Here is a 19688-nt window from a genome sequence, read left to right as displayed (position 1 = left end):
TACAGGCTTATAACAGCCAGTGCATCGTCAGCAGTGGCATTTTGCAACACTCGCCCCTCCGATTCTGATACTCGTTTCACTTCTATCAAGTCACGTAGACGACTCAGTGGAGAGTCACCTCACTGAACAAATTGATCGCACTGAGAGCAGTGGATTGGTCCTCTAGGAGAAACGACGTATTGTGTGGAGTTTGTTTTTTTTTTTTTTTGTTCTTGTTGTTGTTTTTGTTTTGTATTTCGGTTGGAAATGGGAATTGAGTTTATTGTGTCTGCACTTTCTGAGTGTTTATACACTCGCACGTATTGTTTTGTGAATGGAGAGTGATCAGTTAGTCTGATCATTGTGACTAGAGTATTTGCTTGAAAAAATTTTGAGAATGTTACATTTTGGCTTTTGAAACGTCTTCTGGGTTATTTTATAGCTCTCAATATTTTTATTACTGCTAATGCTGAGCCTCGATCAATAAATTGTTGATAAGGGCTAAGAGGATCGTGAAGGAGAGGAAAAATGTCCCAAATTGTTGAGATGTCAAATTTTAATATACTCTCATAACTTTTACGTTCCATAATGTTTTTTATCATCTTCATGGTTGAGGGTATACTTTGGATATATTTCCTCTGGTGGAATGTTGCGCTAGTGTTATTGAAGATCGGAGCCTTCCTTTCAGTTCCAATTGATTTCGCGTTTTTGGATATTTGATAATCATTTGAATTATAAATTTTCGCCAACAATTAATTACTCACATGGAATCATGAGATGGAGTAATGAAATATTAATGAGGATAGTCTCTTAGGCAATCAAAACATCACTATGAAACCGTGATTTTATTAATTACCACTAAAAATATTCTTGGCATGAATATAAAAAATGCCAAGAAACTATCAACTGCCTTTTTTTTTCTCCGGCAATACCCTATATCCCTCAGTTTATCCAGCAATAACCCGGGCAGAGCTACTTCTCTCAGCCCCTTGGATTCAAATTCCAAATCTTCAAGTTTCACATCTCAGAAGAAAATAAGAAGAAGAAAAAAAAAAATGTGTGGAACGCAAGTACGCAGTCATGTCACTGGGCTGTAAAGGACGTCCATTCAGCGAGACGTGTAGGTGAAGTGACGAGGGAAGGAAAACGAGCGCAAGAAAGTAGTTGGCTGAACGTGGTTGGATAGGAAAAGGTGGGCAAGCCTCACCTACCCTCAACGCTATTCCCTAACACAAGTGGAAAAAGAAAGATAGAGGAGAAGAGACTGCTTGATGGAACTACGGACGTTACGAGAGTGACGTAGTTACCCGGGGATTCGTGCGAGAGCGACGGGGCAGTTTATTGTCTGGGATTAAAGCTCCACGTGACCGGGAGGGACTTTGCAGATACCTCTGGGGGTGGTGGTGGAATTTTCTTCTTTTTTTTTTCTTTCACATCAGGCACGTCAGGCACAATATTTTTTACGGTGAAGATGGATTTCCTTGAGGATTATCTTTGATATCTTGAGAATCATCTTGGGGTAATCCTAAACATGAAGATGATGAAAAAATTATGAGATATAAAAATGGTGAAAATGGGAAACTTTTTTGTCGATTATGTGGCGACTCTGGAGGATTAAGTAATGATCCAACTTTTGGATTTATACTAGTTTTACTTTTTTTTTCTTAGGACGACGTGAAATTATTTTTTTATGAGAGTTATAGTGAAGTTGTGGGAGTGATTGGACAGTTTTCAATTATTTTTGTATTAATGACCGTTGTTTTTCTTTAAAATTCATCATCAATTTTCCCCGACAGGGTCACAAGATCACGAGCACTTAGAAATCGTTCATTAGCATTGCTCCAAAGCTTCTAGTTTCACGTAAAGTGAAAAAAAATGGTAAAAAAAAATGCTCAGCTTGTTTCTCAACTTCACCTCCATATTCTCTCCTCCAGATTCTTTTCATCCACATGCATCCCCCACATAAGTATAAAACTCGACAGAATGAAATATCCTCCAGTGCTCCAAGAAATACGAAATGTGTATAGTCTTATTATGCAAAGTGGATCGATCGTAGTGCGAGTAGCGAGGAATTGTAGAAACGAGAGAATAATGAGAAAAAAAAAGCAAAATAAAAATGCCCCGGGCTCGAAAGGCACTAGGCTCAATCCCAATGCACATTGATCCTCACGAATAGAACTGCCTCCAACTCGAGAATTCAAATCTCAAATAAACTGGAAACCGCATATTTTCACCGAGAGAAAAATTCGAAAAAAAAAAACACAAATGTTGTTGACCCAGTGAGGAAAACACAAAGTTTCAATTTGCCAGATAGTTGCCAGGCTCTTCCACGTCGCGGATGTTTTTCATCCCTTCCTCTTCAACTCCGTCGTTCCTCTCTCCGGGTTTTTTTTTCTGCCAATCGAAGTCATTCGTTAACCCTTTTTGCGGCAATTCCACATTCCTGACTTTCCTTTTTCGATACTTCAAGGTGATAGATGATGTCCTACCTCCTCAACATGACCCTCATACATCATTATTGACCTTTTTTTCATTGATTGATGGTGAGGAAATGGAAAACCGGTGGAAATATGAATAAATTGCGGGTTAAAAATATGATGTTCATGTAAAAAATTTGTAAAGAAAATTTTCACAGATATTTTCTCTGCAAATATGTTGAAATTCTGTACCTTTCTGCATCACGGGGCCAATAACAATATTTATATAGTTTTTAAAAAAAACATTCTTCCTCTCACGAAATGACGCTTTATGAAGCCAATTAAAATTCTAAAATTCTCTGGAGTGACTACTGTTGAATCCATAATTACGAATAAAAATTTCCCCATGAGTTCATTCAACTATAACTCAAGCTCAAGGATTCTCTTTTCAACTATGAAAGACCACGGTTACCAAAGACGACAAAAAGAGAGAAATAAAAGGAAAAAATGCTTGAGAATAAAACGGAAACTTGCACTTACAGTACGAGCTTTTAGAAATATCGTAAAGGCAAGTAGTGTGCGAAAGAGCAGAAGAGAATGAGCAAGACCTTGCAAAGGATGTAGTGCCACGTCACTGACAGCCGTGCGGGGCCTGGTGGAGGTGCTCCCGGCAGTTTACGGTTCCTGGGGCGGCTATAACTTCACCCAGACAATTCATAAAGCACCGAATGTAGGAGGGGGTGTGCAAAGAAGGTGGAAACGAGGAAGAAAGATGCGTCGTCTGTGTGCTATCAGGGAGGAGGAGAACGGATGGAAACTAGTGGTTTGGAATTCACCGAATCACTCGCCAAAAACCACTCGAAATTTTTTATCGATGGAACATTCAGTGGAAATTGTGAGGGAATGTGTAGGTTCCTGGCGAGTGATCTATGTGCTCAGTTGGAAAGGGAGGGGAGGGGTATCGGTGATTGACGTCTATGGTGATAAGTGTTAATCAATCACTTTGAATTATTTTTAAAATATCAAATTATAACTATATTTACAATTGGAGAACGTTAAAGATAATTGGGAATGGAATTTCTCATTTTTGAAAAATTACGTTGGTGAATGGTGGGAATTAAAATGAGAATCAGAATATATCTGATATTCTGTGGTTCAAGCCATTGCAATTTAAAATTCATCCCTTTGATTGACTTTTTTATGGATATCTTTACGATCCTGGAAAAATTGATTCATACATCCAGGCCACATACAAATACTATCGTGTTGCGATTAGAAATTCCTGGTGAACAAAACCATAAACATAAAAATAGTAAGTACTCCAAAGGAGTGTATCTTACGATTCTTTCCCCCCTTGGAGTGAGAGGCATTCAGTTTGGAAGCACTGTGTGTTCTCGATGTTTACGGTGATAGCAACTGCCCATAAAATAGCACCTAACTGGACCAACTCACATGCACACATACATATTCCAAACGAAACCCGCCCACTGTATCCCTGTTGTCCTATCCCCTTGTCCCCTTTCCACAATTCACCTCTTTTGTACCCTTTATTTCACTATTTTTTTCTTTCTCTATTTTGCCAGTCTCGATATCCAACCCTCAGCTTGTCCTCAGGAATCCCATTCGTTCCATGACGTCAAACGTTTATCGGTCATTGAAATATCTACGTGGAAAATTTTTTCTCTAATATTCCTATTAAAGGAGAGTGATAAATGAGGAGATTATCTAACATTTATAACATGAAAATTTATGCTAGAACTTAGAATCCAATAGTTCTTCTACATAAGCAGAATAGATTTGTTCTGTTGAAAAAAATTAAGAGGTTGTTGTTCATCATAAATATTTCCTGAATCATTTGAACTATTGTTAGGAGATTTTTTGGAGATATCTCTCGCCACGGATTTTTTATTGAATCTGGAATACTCTTCTACTCCCTATCTCAACATACCGAGCTACATCAAACTTCTCAGTTCCATCTCAGAAGCTCACAACCCTCGTCCCAGAATCATGTCATTCGTGTTAGCACGTAGAAATATCTGTATTAAACCGTTGCGTGAGGCTCCCTGTTCTCTGGTGGGCACTTAGTCCCCTGAGTGCTGTAAGACGAACACTGCCACTGACGGTGCTACGTGCAGAAGGTATGTCGGATATCTACATAGCTGAAGATGCAATGGCACGGCCAGATGAGGTGAGGGGTGGCTGCATAGGAACGGCACTCGAATAGCTGAAGGGTTATCGCTATCTATGGAATTATAATGCACGTGAGACTCTCTAACGCTGGTACCCAAGCCTCATCTTATATCCCAGTGGCAGTCAGCTAGGTGGTCGTAAAGAGATGTACCTTGAGTTTATCATATTCGGAATATTTTATGCGACTGGCGTGATTATTCATGCTGGTGAATATACTGGATTTGTCTAGTGTGAAAGTTATCTGTGTTGTATCAGTTGGCTGAACATTTGGAAAATATATGATCTATCTTCGTGATATGAAGATGAAAATGAAAATTTAAATAGAGAAAATTCCCCAGCTACCAGAGGTGAAACTATCATAGACAGGGGATAGAATGAATTCATTAGTGCTAACTAATGGATTTTGGTTGTTAATCTCATTGTAAATTCCTGATGGATTTTTCACAATTTTATGTGGAATTACTTTACATGGATATGTTTAAGTGGAGTTACTGACAATCTCGATACTGGGAATTTTCAATTACGAAGTAAAATTCTCATAATAACAAGGAACAGTGAAAATACCTATGTGACGGTGGACGGGAGTTGGGGAGGTATAGCGTGGTGTGAGTAGGAGGTAAAAAGCGATTACCTATCGAGAAGGTAGATTTAGTTATTCAATGGGCTTCACGTGGAAACGATTCAACGCATTACCGCGCCATTTGCGTAATCTACCGTGAACATTTAAATCCACTAGGTGCTTGCCAGACTCGTGAAAATTCATTGGTTACGCCCATTCACTCAATATTTCAAATCCATTTTCACTATCGGTAGTTAAGAATGTGCATTGTGTACAAGTTAACGATTTTTTTTACGATTTAATGCATTTGAATTTATTATTTTAAGAGTATTTATATTGTTTCGAGACAATATTCTTCGTCTCAGTGGAAATATTTTGGCTTTACATAGGTATCAATAAAATAGATTCACTTCACTCTGAGTTTCACCTTCAAATCGACTCTCTGAGCTTGCCCTTTATGCGCATCCATACTTTGTCTCTCACTTTAACTCATCATTTGACCCTTCAATACTCAACTTTTAGTTGGACCCTCAGATTCACCGTAGCATTAACCAAATTGACATGCACTCTATGTTACCCTCTGTCACTTCTTCCCCTCTCCCTCCCTCCTCCCCATTTGGGGGACAATGCTGAGCAATATTTGTTGGGCAACTCCGAAAGTCAGACTAAAGCAACAAAACTCACGGGGGTTAAGTTTAGTTGCCCTTAAGTTGACTTCTCCCTCTCGTCATAACCGTATAACAGACTCAGGCAAGTCTAGTGGAAACACGAATGAAAATAGTTTTCCACTAGCATTGCCATCCTCAAGTAATAGGAGGTAGTGCAAACTTCCTGGTGATGAATAATGTGTAGAAAACCGGAAAGTGCTAGAAATTAACTCGTATAACCCTTCTCATGACTAACAACGAATTATTGATATATGATCCCAGAAATCATCACACGTTTAGGTCATAAACACTTTATGATATTCATTTTTTTTTATTCTTGAGGGAAAATCGGCAGTAATAAATAACTTGTGAATATTTTCTCTCCCTCCCCCTATCATTTGAAAAGAAGAGACAACTGTTGTGGTAGCTGAACGAGAACGAAAAACACGTAGTGGGTGCTCTTTTCATTTCTTCGGCGGTACGTGCTCGGCCTAGCAAAAGCTCATTGCATAAGAAGCACGATCGAATATAAATCATGCTTTTGTATTTCTCAAAGTAACTGCCATCCCCTCGCCATTCTCATTCTTTCTCTCTCTATTCCCCTCCCCCTGCCATCAGAGACAGTTGAATAATTTCTGAAACGCTCCTCTCTACATCTGAAATGGAATAATTCATGATTGGTGGGAGGTCTAGAAAAATCATAATTACTGAAGTTCATGCACCGGAAACTTGGGACGATGTACGACGGGGATAACTACTTGCGAACTTTTGCGATATTTAAATTCACATTATTCGATGTCATTCGAGATTTTTTTTTTATTACTATTGTTAATAAATTAGCAATTTTCTTGGGAAAGGATTTTCTTCCCTTGAATCCATAGTTTACTAGTCTTTTATCGTATTTATTTATCCTAACGCAGGAAATGGAAAATTGAAAATTTGAGTATTCACGGAGCTCTACCATTGGGAAGTAAAAACAAGTAATCCTTCACCAGAAGCGAGAGCAATAAAAATCCAGTGGCGATTCCGATAAATTTATCTCTTTTCTTTTATGGATTTGAATTTTACTTTGAAATAAAGCATTTCTCTCGTATCGATTCTAATTTCTTCGTGTTAATGCCTGTTTCAGGACGCCGAGGGAGATACTCCTCTGCACGACGCTACCTCCAAGAAACGAGATGATATGTTGGCGTTATTATTGGATTATGCTGCGGATATAACCCGGACTAATAACACTGGTTTCAACGCTCTCCATCACGCTGCACTCCGCGGAAATCCAAGGTGAGTGAAAAATGACATTCCTCCACTGATCGAAAACGATCCTCATCCCCTGCGCCTACCGCCAACCCCTATTCTCGTACTATGACCTGGAGAAGTTATTTTTCCATGAAAAAAAAACTTAGGAAAATAATTTTCCATTCGGTACAAAAAATTGAATTTTCTCCGAAGTAAATTCCATTTCCTCGTGAGTACTTCTACAAAACCCCTAGTTGAACCGTTTATATCTTGAACAAAGGCCATACCCCCCTCCCCCCTCAATCCTCCTCTTTTTTTTCTCCGTCTACCTACGAAATATGAAAAGGGACACGAAGGTCGACTTTCTGAAGTTAAATGAAAGGACATCCGTGAACGTAATTTCCTGTCTTTCTCGGCGAGGGTACCTCTGGTTAGCTTGGGCAAGTTATACAGACTTTGAAAAGCACTGAAAATTACAGTAACTGCTTTTGTTTTCCCTTTCCTATCCCTGTTGAGCTTTATTCAAGGTCTAACATTTGAATATTCACTGGCCTCTGATTGCACTTGGATTCAGTGAAAACAGATTATTACCTTTTTATACTCGGGTGGAGATGGTTTTGTGAATTGGGCTTTTAATTTTTCGTTGGATCTTCTTCTTTTTATGGGCCAAATCACTGTCATTATCACACGGCAAAATGATGGTTTAATTTAAAGCAGAAACACGACAATTCAGAGACTGTTATCTTCTTTCGCGAGAAATTAGAAAGAACACGCGTTTTAGTGTACGGGAATAGGTCGAATTGTGAGGAGAATTTTTTTAATTTTCAATTCGATTCGAGATTTTTTAGGTGATATGTGGTTTGTCAGTAATTCCTTTTCAGAGTAGGATTTATTGTCAGACATTTTGAAAAAAGGGACAGAAGGGTTGGATTTTTTCGAGGCGTGAGACATGGGATCAATTTCTTCTTCGTAATCAACTCCTTAATAATTTATTACAAACTTTTTTTTCGATTCATTTTATTTAATTTTACAATCGATAAATTTTTCAATTTTTACGTTACTCATAGATCTCAGTGTAAAAAAAAAATCTAGTTCCTGCAACTATATAAAGCACTGATAATGATTGCAATTAGTTTTGTTTTTACTTTCATATCTCTGGTGAGTTTTTATAAAAAGTCCAACACTTGAATATTCACTGGCCTTTGCCGTTGGATTCAGTGAAAACCTCTTTAATCTTGAGTGAAGATAGTTTCTCGGGCTGGGCTTTTAATTTTCCTGAGAATTCAAGTTTTGTTGTGCTCTAAATCACCGCTATCATCGTACGAAAAAAATAGGGTCTTAATTGAAATCACAAAGACATCAATTGCAGCATTTTTGCTTTTTTTTAAATGACATTCTTGAATTAACATCTGGAAAAGAATAAGAGAAGTTTATTAATTCAAGGCATATTGTTTATTGTGTGGGAGTAAAAATTTAGTCATTCTCGATTGCAATGAAAAAATAATGATAAGAAAGATAATTCATTTTGATAAACTCGACCATCGTCCTTTCAAAGCCGTAATTTTTATGCAAGACCAATCACGCAACTCTCCCTCAATCCCTTATTACTTTAGCCTCTCGGCAATAGAATTGCCATACCCCTCTCCATCCACCAGAATAAGTGATTTTATTTAAAATTCCAGCAGTGTTCAACCTAATTAGTTTAACTCCACTCTAACAATTTATTAAGAAGGGAAAGCACCAGAATGAGACATATCTCTTTGCACAAGCTAGTCGTATCTTTCTCCCACTACTCTTCTAGTACGTGCTTGGAGAATTTACTTTCGTCAAGGGTTCTCTCGGTATTTTTCACCCGAAATTATCTGTGTGATTTTTTTTACCCTCCGCCAGAAGTTGGGGAAAGTTTTGAGGGTAGTTTTCACCAAGTTTCTCGTTTCAAGGAATTTTTGAGGCTTGTCTAAACACGTTAATTTTGATGAAGAGTACTTGGGTTATTAATTCAGTTGAGAGCTTGTGAAATTATCTGAGAAGATGAAAATTGACTAAAAAAATTATATTTGAGTTGATTAAATTTACAGCTGATAATGAAAATTAAATTTTCAGTTGACAATGAATAATATTTTATTAGGTATTGAAAAAATATCGCAATCAGTGGCGCGACCTCCATTGTCCAACCACTCGAGGGTTAATTAGTTTCGTATGCTGTGGTCGAGTCATTTAAATTTTTGTCAGCAGCTCGTAATTAGCTGTGGTGAATTGCGGTTGATTAGTAATCGCCGCAGGTTGAACTGTCGTGGTTGAGTCCTGGTTTCGGTCGTAGCCACTTGGATCATAATCAGGAGTCACAATCCCTCTCTGACTCTTATAATTTACGTGATCTTCATACGCAGTTGGCCCTCTGAAGTCATTTGAAAAAAAAAATTGCGATTCATAGACTCGAAGAGACTCTCGTCAAACCTCTAGCTCCAGTGGCAGTTTCGTTTCGTTATTGTCTCCGTATTTTCTGGCGCCCTAATTAGCGCTAACAAAATTGGTAAAAATCAGGATAATTCAAGTAAATATGGTCTTGATGAAGTCAATAATTTCTCTCTCTTCTGTGCATTATCCAGTGATTGCGAGGTTGCAACTGACCTGAATATTTTCACGAAATTACTTTTCTCAATTATCTTTAAAGTAACAGTGAGATGGACATAACAGAGTACACGATTAGCCTTCGTGTTTGTCGTTAATATCACCTGATTATAAACTATTTAAATTGGGTCATTGTGAGCTGTCTCAAGACTATCCCCCTTCATCTGTGATATATTATTCTGCTCATGAAGCTGTCGTACTTCGTGACTCATTTATCATGCCCCTTTGCGCTGAAAAGTTCATTTGTGTTTGTTTTTTCTTCTTTTACTTTTTTCATTTTGTTTCAAGGAAAAATTGCCACCGCCACTTTACAACGGGAGAGAAAATAAATTGTGAAGATCAACTCTCGAGTTTTATATTATTACCTGCTGAATTATTGTCATGTGATTAATGGGAATAGAAAAATTGGCGTCAACAAGTCATTTGAAGGGTGATCTTTTAATTAAAGGACATTTTATAGATGATTAATATTTTCAACATTTACTTTGAAAAATTATTTTGAAAGATTCGCGTGTTAAAATTTTTTTTCGAGATCATTTTTATCTTTAGTAAATCTTCAATCTTCATTTTACTTCATTGATTTTTTTCTGTTCCAATATGACAATATATTTAGTTCATCTTCTCAAATTCGTAGAAATTTTCATGAAATAGTTCAATTTTACCGCTGTATTTTCAATCTAATCACTACATTCTCTATCTAAAATTTCTCAATTAACGTAATTATTTAATGAAATCCCTCTAAACTTTCAATCTCACGACATATCATCCTTAGAAGAGTGATTCTCGGAGGAACTACGATATTTCTCTCTTCCATATCAACTCCATTAACCCTTGGACAGCTTAGAATACCCCAGAATTCACCCCCAACCCTTTTCCCGTGGTCGTTCCACTTCGAGAGGAAATCCGCTCCCAAAAACTAACTGCAGACCTCAATGTAAAATGAAGGCCACTCTGTCAAGACCCAAAATGTACCCTTTCCTCACACCCTCATACCCCCATCCACATTGTCGACTCCCCGGAAACTGAAAATTTGTACAATGTGGCCGGAAGGTTAAAATTACTTGAGCAGTTTACAGTGGCTCAGCGTCAGTAAACGTAGGAGGTAAAACTCCAAAAAGTAACGGTGAAATAAAGGAATTGAAGAGAGAAGGGCGACTGGTGGTGAAGGACGTAAAGAGGGGTGAGTGGGGGGGGGGGGCGGGGGATCTACTAGGGGTTGAAAAATAAGAAGAGTAACAAAGTGTTAAAGTTTTAATCCACGACGAAGGAAAAGAGGCAAAGTGTAAAACTTTTGAGGAAGAAGAAAAGACGAGAGAAAACTCGAAAAAAATAGAGGAGAGAGGAAAACAGGAGCCAAGGACTGAAGGGTGGTTGAGGGGTCCAGGGGGAGGGGGTCGACTGAGCGAGAGTGAGTCTGGGAAACAGGAACGGGAGGACGGGGGGGGGACAAGAGAAAAGTCTTTGTAATCGTAGTTTTCTACTTTTTCCGGTGCTATGAGGGTAAAGGGGGAGGGGGGGAGGGTAAGTCGGAGGTGCACAAGACCCCGGCGAAAAGGGTGAGAGAGGCCAAGTATAAAAGGTATATAGGATATAATTCTCTGTCTCTCTCCAGAGCAGTGGGCGGAGTTATGGGTGTCCAACTACTCAGGCATCTCCCCCCCCCTCCCCCCTCCAGCCCACTGGGTGAACTGGGTAGATAGGCTGATGCAAGCAACCCCCTAGATTCTAGAGCTGGGATTTAACGAAATTTATTACACGAATTCTCGGTAAAGGATTAACCAACATTCCTTCGTTTCTAGTCACGTTGGGCTGCATGTTATCAGTCGACTCTTACTCCTGATAAGAAATGGCTTGCTTTGGCTTCATGGGTAGAAATGAATGCGTGGTATGGGGTGGAATTTTCTTGGTGGAATAGTTTGGTTTTACATTTTTGGGAGATTTTTATTTGGAGAAATAATGGTTATTGGAGAAATTGGAAATTGCAGAGTTGTTTGATAAATTTGGAGATTAGAGAATAGGAGAGGAGTTTGAATGGATTGAATGGATCAATTTCAGTCTTTGTCGAACTGTGTATTAATAAGTGAATCCAACTGTATTGGGTGAAGCTCAACCGAGATAGAAAAGCGAATACAAAAAGCAATTACAGTATTTTTTAGTACTTTTTGCAACTGGAGGAATTACGTTTATTGGGTAAATTGGAAATAATTGAGTTGTCGGGTTAATTTGAAGATAAAAAAAAAAATCTATTGATGAGTTTCAATGGATAAAACAGGAAAATTTATGTCTCGTAGCTATTGTCAGGGATTTTATGGTGAAGTATAACATTGACAGCATTAAATTTTGATGCTTCGTTGTATGGGATAATTTTACCATATGTGAGATCCTCGTCTCTTAATTTCAGCAACATTTTTAAAAGTGTCTACGTGTCGATCATTTATCATTTGAAAAGCCATCATCTGATTAAATTTATAATTATAATTCTTTCTCACGTGTGTGATGAATTTCACTGACCGCAAATCAATGGAAAAGATAAATTTCACCAATGCAGTAGGGGAGGGTTCTTTCATCGAGCAGTATTAACACGGTCACCCAATTCACATATGCACCAGCTGCATGAACCGATGGTATTGGATTTTACAAAATTGGATAGGAGAAAAGAGAGCCAACTGTTCATCTCTTTTCCTCTCTTTCCCAATATGACGATAAATTGTAAAGTTCTAGCTGTACGTTGAGTTAAAATCGAATACTTGAACCGCTAGTTCGTAATGAATTCTCTGATAATGAAAATGCCTTCCAATCCCTCCATCAATGGATTTCACCATCTACGAATTCATTAGGGAACTCAACTATTTCCATTTTCCCGTAATTGGGGTAATTCTTCTGGTGGAAAAAAAATTAAGGGAATTCGAGGGAGAAGTATTTGGCTTAAATTTCATCCAGCAGATGCAAATAATTTCTTATCGAGAAGAATTATGAAACAATAGAGAAAATGAATCTCTGGACTTCTACGTTTCTTAGTTAAATAATTGAACTTCAGTTTCCAATTACAATACAATTCTAGAAAATTCTATCAATTACAATCCAATTCTTCTAGATTTTTTAGTAAAATAATTGATCTGAAGTTTACAATAAAAATTTTCTTTGATGGTTTTACTCAATCGTCAATTTTATTGACAAAGTTCATGGAAATTTTCAAGGGATTATTGAAAATTGATGTTTTTTTCTTCTATAAAACGAGTTTATTATTGCCAATGCTTTTCCAGTCACAAATTTTCATGAAATCTTTTCTTTGAATTCTCGTTCAATGATCAAATTATAGGGAATAGGGAATTTTTAAAAATCGTATTTCATATTGATATTGATTAGTGGTATTTGAAGCAACAAAAGGCTGAAGCTTGAATGGATTCAGTAGGATGTACCATGCAGACATGAATAAAATTGGGTGATCCCCAGTTGCAATAGCGGAACTGATTCCTCTCCTGGTAACGATGCTAAGCTCTAATCCCCTCATGGAGTAGTGATTCCACTTTTCCACGTTCTGTTTCATGATGGTATGGGAGGGGAAAGCATAGCGTTGGTTTCCTTATGAGCCCTCACTAAGCTATTTTCCACCACCAAAATTGTTTTGAGTATTTCATGCATGAAGGCATTAACATTACGTCCTCGAAGTGTTTCCCATAATTCCGTTGAATTCACTTGCCAGGGGGAGTTGTTGAGTTATTGCATGCGTAATCAATTTCATTAGGGGAGGATCATTCCAGAATCGCTGAGTCAGAATACTTGGGTGGAAATAGATGTGTAGGAATTCGATGAGAATTTATCCCTCTCGTTGAATCCAATAAATTTTTTTTTTTCCACCGATCTTTCGTGATATTACATGAGACAGTGACGGTAGAGTGAGTATCCGTCAACTTTTTTTTTTTTTTCTCTCTTCACTTCCTTTCCCGTGGAAAAATGCCGCGGATGGGGCGCGCTTATCCGTGTAGACCCTACCAACGAAAGGAAGCTGTATCCGCTTGCCACTAGTTTCTGGGGGAAACGAAAGTTGGAAAGATATCATCGGGTTGTGCGGGGGCTGGCTTTGCGAAACTTCTCTATGTGCACAAGTTTTCGAGGCTTCACCACTTTTTTTCGTTACCCCTCTGCAATCTCTTTCTCGTGGAGAAAATAAGAAGCGTCCGAGAGACGCCAGGTTTGCCGTAAAGTTTGAGAGTCTTGATCTCACTGGGTTATTGTTATTCTCTGGCTTTCAATGCTGGGGAAAGGGGGAGGATATTTCACACGAGGGGTCCATGGAGGTCAACTGAGTATGATGTTGGGTCAGTCAGACCTCAATTGAACTGCAAACCCCAGTGGAAGCTTCATTCTTCCATTTGTTTACTAAAAAAATTAATGAAATAGTTTTATCTTTTGGAGATATCAGAAAAATGAAGTTATTTTATGTATCTATTGATTCATTCACTGGAAATTCAATGAGTAAGGAGATTTCTTTCTTCCTTTAGGCATTCAGACCCCACCTGACCCTCAGGACTGATCCACATGACGCTTTTCCCCCTTTTTTACTCTCCAAAATCGAAAAATAGGGCGTTTTCATTGAAAAATTCAATTTCTCCATTTAAATTTGCCATTCAGCAAAAATATCTCACCAATACTTCTTCATTCAGTCAGAATGATGAGGTAGTCCTTACACCAGACATAACCCAGAGAATTGAATGGTGAAAAACCAAGAGAACAGGCGGAGAAATGAGAAGTGCGGAAAATATTGAACTTGAAAATTATGAGTAGCAATCAAGCGAGTGACAGTAGCTCTCTCTCTCTTCCTCTTGAATTACGTTCGCTTCATATATTGAGTAGCGTATATCAATCAATCACACGACTACCATTTGAAAAATAGCATCACGGTTGAAACTACGTTGGAGTGTTATATGGGCTTGCAGTTAACGTTTCTGCGAATTAACTTCTTTCTCATTCGGATAAAGCGATACTTCAAGCCAGCTGAACTATTTTCATACTCCAGTGATTCCTGAAAATTAATTTTCATCACAACTGTGGAGATGGTCTTCACGACCATAGGATATCCAACTATATTCATCTTTTTATCTTAAATACCTTGTAATTCATTCATCGGTAGTTTTTTAAAATATTTTTCTCAGAGCAATTTGAAATTTTTCTCAAGAGATAAGTTTTCTCCGTGAACAAACAAAAGTTTTCAATCCACGTTGTGCCAACTTCATTCCATGAAAAACAGCCGCAAAAAAAAAAATTTCCCAGTAGAAATTTTCCTTACTCTTATCCAACGAAAAAAAAAATTGAATTCGTGGGGTTGCTGCAGCGAAGCAATTTAATACCGTTTTCATATAACTTTAATATAAATAGTTTGTAGTCTATTGACTACTCCACATCTGCTCGTGATGTAAAAAGACATTCCAACAAATAAAAATACAAAAACTCCGGGAAATACTTTATGGGGGTGATTGGAACATTACTGGCGATTGATCGAAACATGTGCACGCCCTTATGGTGGCTTTTGGGACTTGTCCAATGGACCTCGTAAATACGTTGAGTTTTAACATTGATGGGTGAGCAATCACTGCCGATTGCATCGCACCAATTTTTTTTTTCCCCACCACTTGGTGTATGTCGTTTTTCGTTAGTCGGAAAACACTATTGATTCAATGACAAATACACTAAATCCGCGAGAATTCAGGGAGTAATGGTGATATTTTAGAATTTAGCTTAACTATATTGCTCTCGTGGGAAGAAGCCCGTCATGTTTCACGTTACATTTATGGTCCAATTGTTCGATTTAACTAATCTGTCTCATTACTAATGACTGACAGACTGAACATCGTTATAGGAAAGTTTTAATGAACACGATATTCACTTTTGCCTGTTATTCGTCCGGATAACGATGTTTTCGTATTCCCTAAACTAAAATACATAGGATTTTTTTTCCGATTGTTGAACAATTGTATATTTATTTTCTTAGTATTATCAGAGAGGTGGGGGCCACCGCGACGTAATCGTTTAAATCGTTTTCAATTATTGGTGAGCTTTTTAATGAATTATCATCTTCCTTGGATTGAGCGATATTTCTTGAATAGTTAACTAAGAAATTATGCAAGAGATCTGTTCCTTTTTTTTGTGACGGACTTTATTATCGAATGACGACTGTGGACAATTTCAATCAATTCCATTTTGACATCAATTATAGGGATGGAATATCTATGAGTACATTGTGACATACAATGCACGATGGTAGAGCCCACTTATTCAGAAAGTACGACACAAAGCAAAGCCTAAAAGCGTGAACTGTCATAGTGGCAGGGAGAGTAGGGGGCGTGGTGGTTTGTGGTAACTGGGCAATGAATTAATCGCCGTGAACAGTGCAAGTTTGGTCCAACCCCTCGACCAAAATCCCATGCCATCTCTATTGCTGTACTCCCCAGGCCTTTCTCCAAGCTTACCTAAACCTCCTAAAAACCCTCCGAAACCCGTAATGCCACCAACCACAGTATCCCAACCAGTGGATGCTCTTCAGTTCCAAGCTTCGAGTACCTTATTCCCCTCCAAATCACGAATGTCCGCATTATTAGTAATCCGGAAGTCCCTGGGCCCTATTTAATTGGTTGCCCCTGAATTATCACGTGTCAGTGCGTTCGGTTTCAACTGTCTTAAGCACATGATCCTCTAGAATTGTTTTCCCTGGGTGTCCTCTAGCGCTAGGGTTTTTCAACTAGATGAACTGATCTAATTTGAGAAAATTTATTCGGAGAAACATTTTATTCATTCATTATTTATTCATAATTACGGGACTCTGTACCTTTTCTTGAATTTTGAACACATGATTTTTTCATTAACTTCTATGTGCTGCCCTCTGGTGGAGGCGTCATAGAAATAAATGAACTGATCTTTGTAAGAATTATTTAATACTCAAGAAAAGATGGAATTCTCGTTTTGAATATTTTTCGCTCACCAATTCTGGTGGGGATTGGTTGGACCTCGGTACGATGCATTGCAGACGGGTTACGAAAACGTGATATTTGCATGTAAAAGATCCCACCAGTAGTTTATATGAAAATGTAAAATGAAACGGTATTTCACATTGCCTATCCTTCCTAGGATCTCTCGCCTTTTTTTTTCCCTTCCTCACGATCCCTCATGTCAGGTTTTCAACTTGCTGAACAATTTACGTGCTCCTTATTTCGCCGGATCTGGGACAGAATGTGTTCTCGGGGAGACACATTGTGTGTGGGGGAGATGCCGTCAATCAATATCGGGGGAGAGAAAATTCCGGGGTGGTTTGAGAAATAAAAATATGACTGTCATGGCCTCCTAACCCCTAGAAATGGTGAATATAAAAAATTTTGACCGTCGTGACCCTCGTTATCCGTATAAATATTTGAATATATAATCGTACCTTGTGACACTTGGAATTTTCATAACTATCTTGTACACAATTTCAACCTTATGACATGAAATTTCGACTCTCGTCCCCCTCTCGTGGACTTTGATACCATACAATCTGGACCCATACAACCCTGATAAAGAATCAATCTAAAATATTATCCCCACGTCAATTTAGCTCCTCCGGACAATCGACTTATGACTATCCACATCTAGACAAGTAGTTAAAAATAATAAAATTTCAGTGATGTCAATGATACCAATAATTTCATCAACCCCAGATGTGACAGCCAATTAGTTTCAGTTGTCTGTGAGACTGTCATTTCACAAGTTTCCAGTCCTCCTATTCATATTATCTGACCCTTATGACCCATTAAAATCTCCAAATTTATTCCTAAACCCGTAACGATCACCACAAACCACTAGAATATCAAAATCATCATTTATTTAATGACTGAACTATATCCTTTGAGTTTAACCATACAGTTACAGAACTTTGTGTCCTTCCATTACGACGTAGTAGCACTCAAGAGTATTATGCGAGAACAATTTTGATAACACGTTTAACTAAGCGCCTAAACGGATGTAAATCTATGCAGATTGCTTGCTGACAAAAACCCGTGCGCATCTCCAGTTCTCGGTTTTGTTCTCTTAGTCTACCGTTTTCTCTCCACCTCCTTTTCTCTCTCTCTCTTCAGTCTCATGATTGGCGAGGGATACGAGGAGGATGAGGGGGAGGGGGGGTGGCAATATGAGAGAAACGTACTGAAAGATGTATCTGCAAGTGGTAGCTGAGACCTATCAAACTGAATATTGCTCCCACGGGATGAATTAGAGCAGTAATGGCATTCTCTCTGACGTACGATAAGTGTAACTCCTTGGATATTTGTGGAAACGTCAAAGTTACCGGAAGTTTCTGGTGGCTTTCATGGATAAAGAGGGTGGGAAAGGGGTGGAGGGGGAGGGGAAGAGAGGGGTAGACGGTTGTGGTTTTATTATCAAGAATTACTGTTGAGATAATTTCATCCTGTTGACGGAAATTTTACGTCTCGAATGGTCATGAATAATTTATGAATTTCACTTGAAACTGAACATATCGGAGTGCAAAAGGATTGATGAATTTTGCTCAGGCATTGGGAATATTCTAATCGACTGGAAGAACCTCGTAAAATATTCAATATAGCATTTTTACGATGAAAAAAATGTCCTAGGGATGCTATGGATATGATAGGCTATAAAATTCTTGATTAAAATTTTTAGTAGAATATCCTAGGCATTATCTATTTTTTAAAATAGCCTTTAGCAGCACCACTAGTTAATATGAATATCATGAATGAGAGGGTCAATATTTTCGGATGCTGATTACAAGGTTCAACGTGTTTAATTAATTTCTTTTTTTCATTAAAAAAAATTTATTCAATGTTTTGATTAATTTTGAATATCCGGTTTTCAATTTTTTCGAGCCCTCAAATCGTAATACCAGATAAATGCGTTATACCCTGGTACCCTCTGATGGAGGAGCCCCTGAACTGAATTAATCGATTTTTCTGATAAATCGTCAATGGTTGGAATATAAAATCGAATGAATTTTTCTTTTTGATGTTCTTTCAACCTTCAAAACACCAGATCCTTTAATAGCCGACGAAATGCGCCATTCGCTGGCACAGAACGCAGTTCTCCCTTGAATATTCGTTTATCGATTCTCGTGAATGACTATGACCCAGATGATACCCTCATCGAATCTCGTAAAAACTAATATTCCCAATATATGTATATGTAATTTTCAATTCAGCTTAATTCGCTATCATTCTCCGATCCATTGATCGTACCAAACCTTGATCTGACAACTTCATATTCCCTTTGGATAGAAAATTTCATTAAGGGGATAATTTAATCTTATTTCATCGCTAATATAACATCAAGCGAGTTGAAGTGGAACCTCTTGAAGAAATGAGACTTACGGAGGTACATCTCAAGCATTTTCCCCTGATGAATCCAAATTAGCTGTTACCTAGCTAGCCTTGTTGAAGTAGACCCTTGGACTTACGTGAGAGAAAAGAGAGAGAAGGATAGAGAGAAAGAGAGAGAACGACTGGGGGAAAAAAAAATAATAATTTGTGGGTGAGCGACTCTTTCTCAACATTTTCAGTCATTAATTAGTATTTCATTGAGCGGGAAAAAACTCATTTTCTCATGGCAATCTTTTCTTTCATGTGATTGATGATGCATTTGTATGCTTGTGCGTGGGTGAATTGACGAAATTAATCGACTCTGGGTGAATGGAGGGTAGCCCACTGGAAATGGTGGAATAATGGAGTCGTGGAGATAACGAGAGGGGAGGGAAAAACACAATGCGTGGTAAACTTGAGACGGAGGATGAAATATAACAGCTTTTCTATGCTTTGGGGGGCAGGAGAGGGGGATAGAATCGTTGCGATTGATCGGGAATTTTGGATTTTACCGCAACATTGAAACGGGAGAGGAGCTTAAACTGATAGATATTTTGTATTTGCCGTATTTCTCGGGGATGTTCAAGGGAGATGAGTATTTATGGATTAAAAGATTTGATATGGAACGAAATTAATTTAGAAAACACTCATTCCCATTTTCTCATATTGAAAC

General features: G+C 38.1%; 1 protein-coding gene across 2 annotated transcripts in view; it reads left to right on the top strand.

The window, feature by feature from the left end:
- Mib1 (mind bomb 1) overlaps nt 1–19688 on the top strand; it is a 146436-nt gene that overhangs the window by 13914 nt on the left and 112834 nt on the right. For both annotated transcript variants that reach the window (XM_064116624.1, XM_064116623.1), the window contains one exon: nt 6922–7073. In XM_064116624.1, coding sequence (XP_063972694.1) covers nt 6922–7073 — 152 coding nt within the window. The remainder of the gene's footprint in view (nt 1–6921; nt 7074–19688) is intronic.

The sequence above is a fragment of the Diachasmimorpha longicaudata genome, chromosome 3 (genome assembly GCF_034640455.1).
Source record: "Diachasmimorpha longicaudata isolate KC_UGA_2023 chromosome 3, iyDiaLong2, whole genome shotgun sequence".
Classification (NCBI taxonomy): domain Eukaryota; kingdom Metazoa; phylum Arthropoda; class Insecta; order Hymenoptera; family Braconidae; genus Diachasmimorpha; species Diachasmimorpha longicaudata.
The sequence above is the reverse complement of the archived record's forward strand: the minus strand, read 5'-3'. Positions and strand labels throughout refer to the sequence as shown.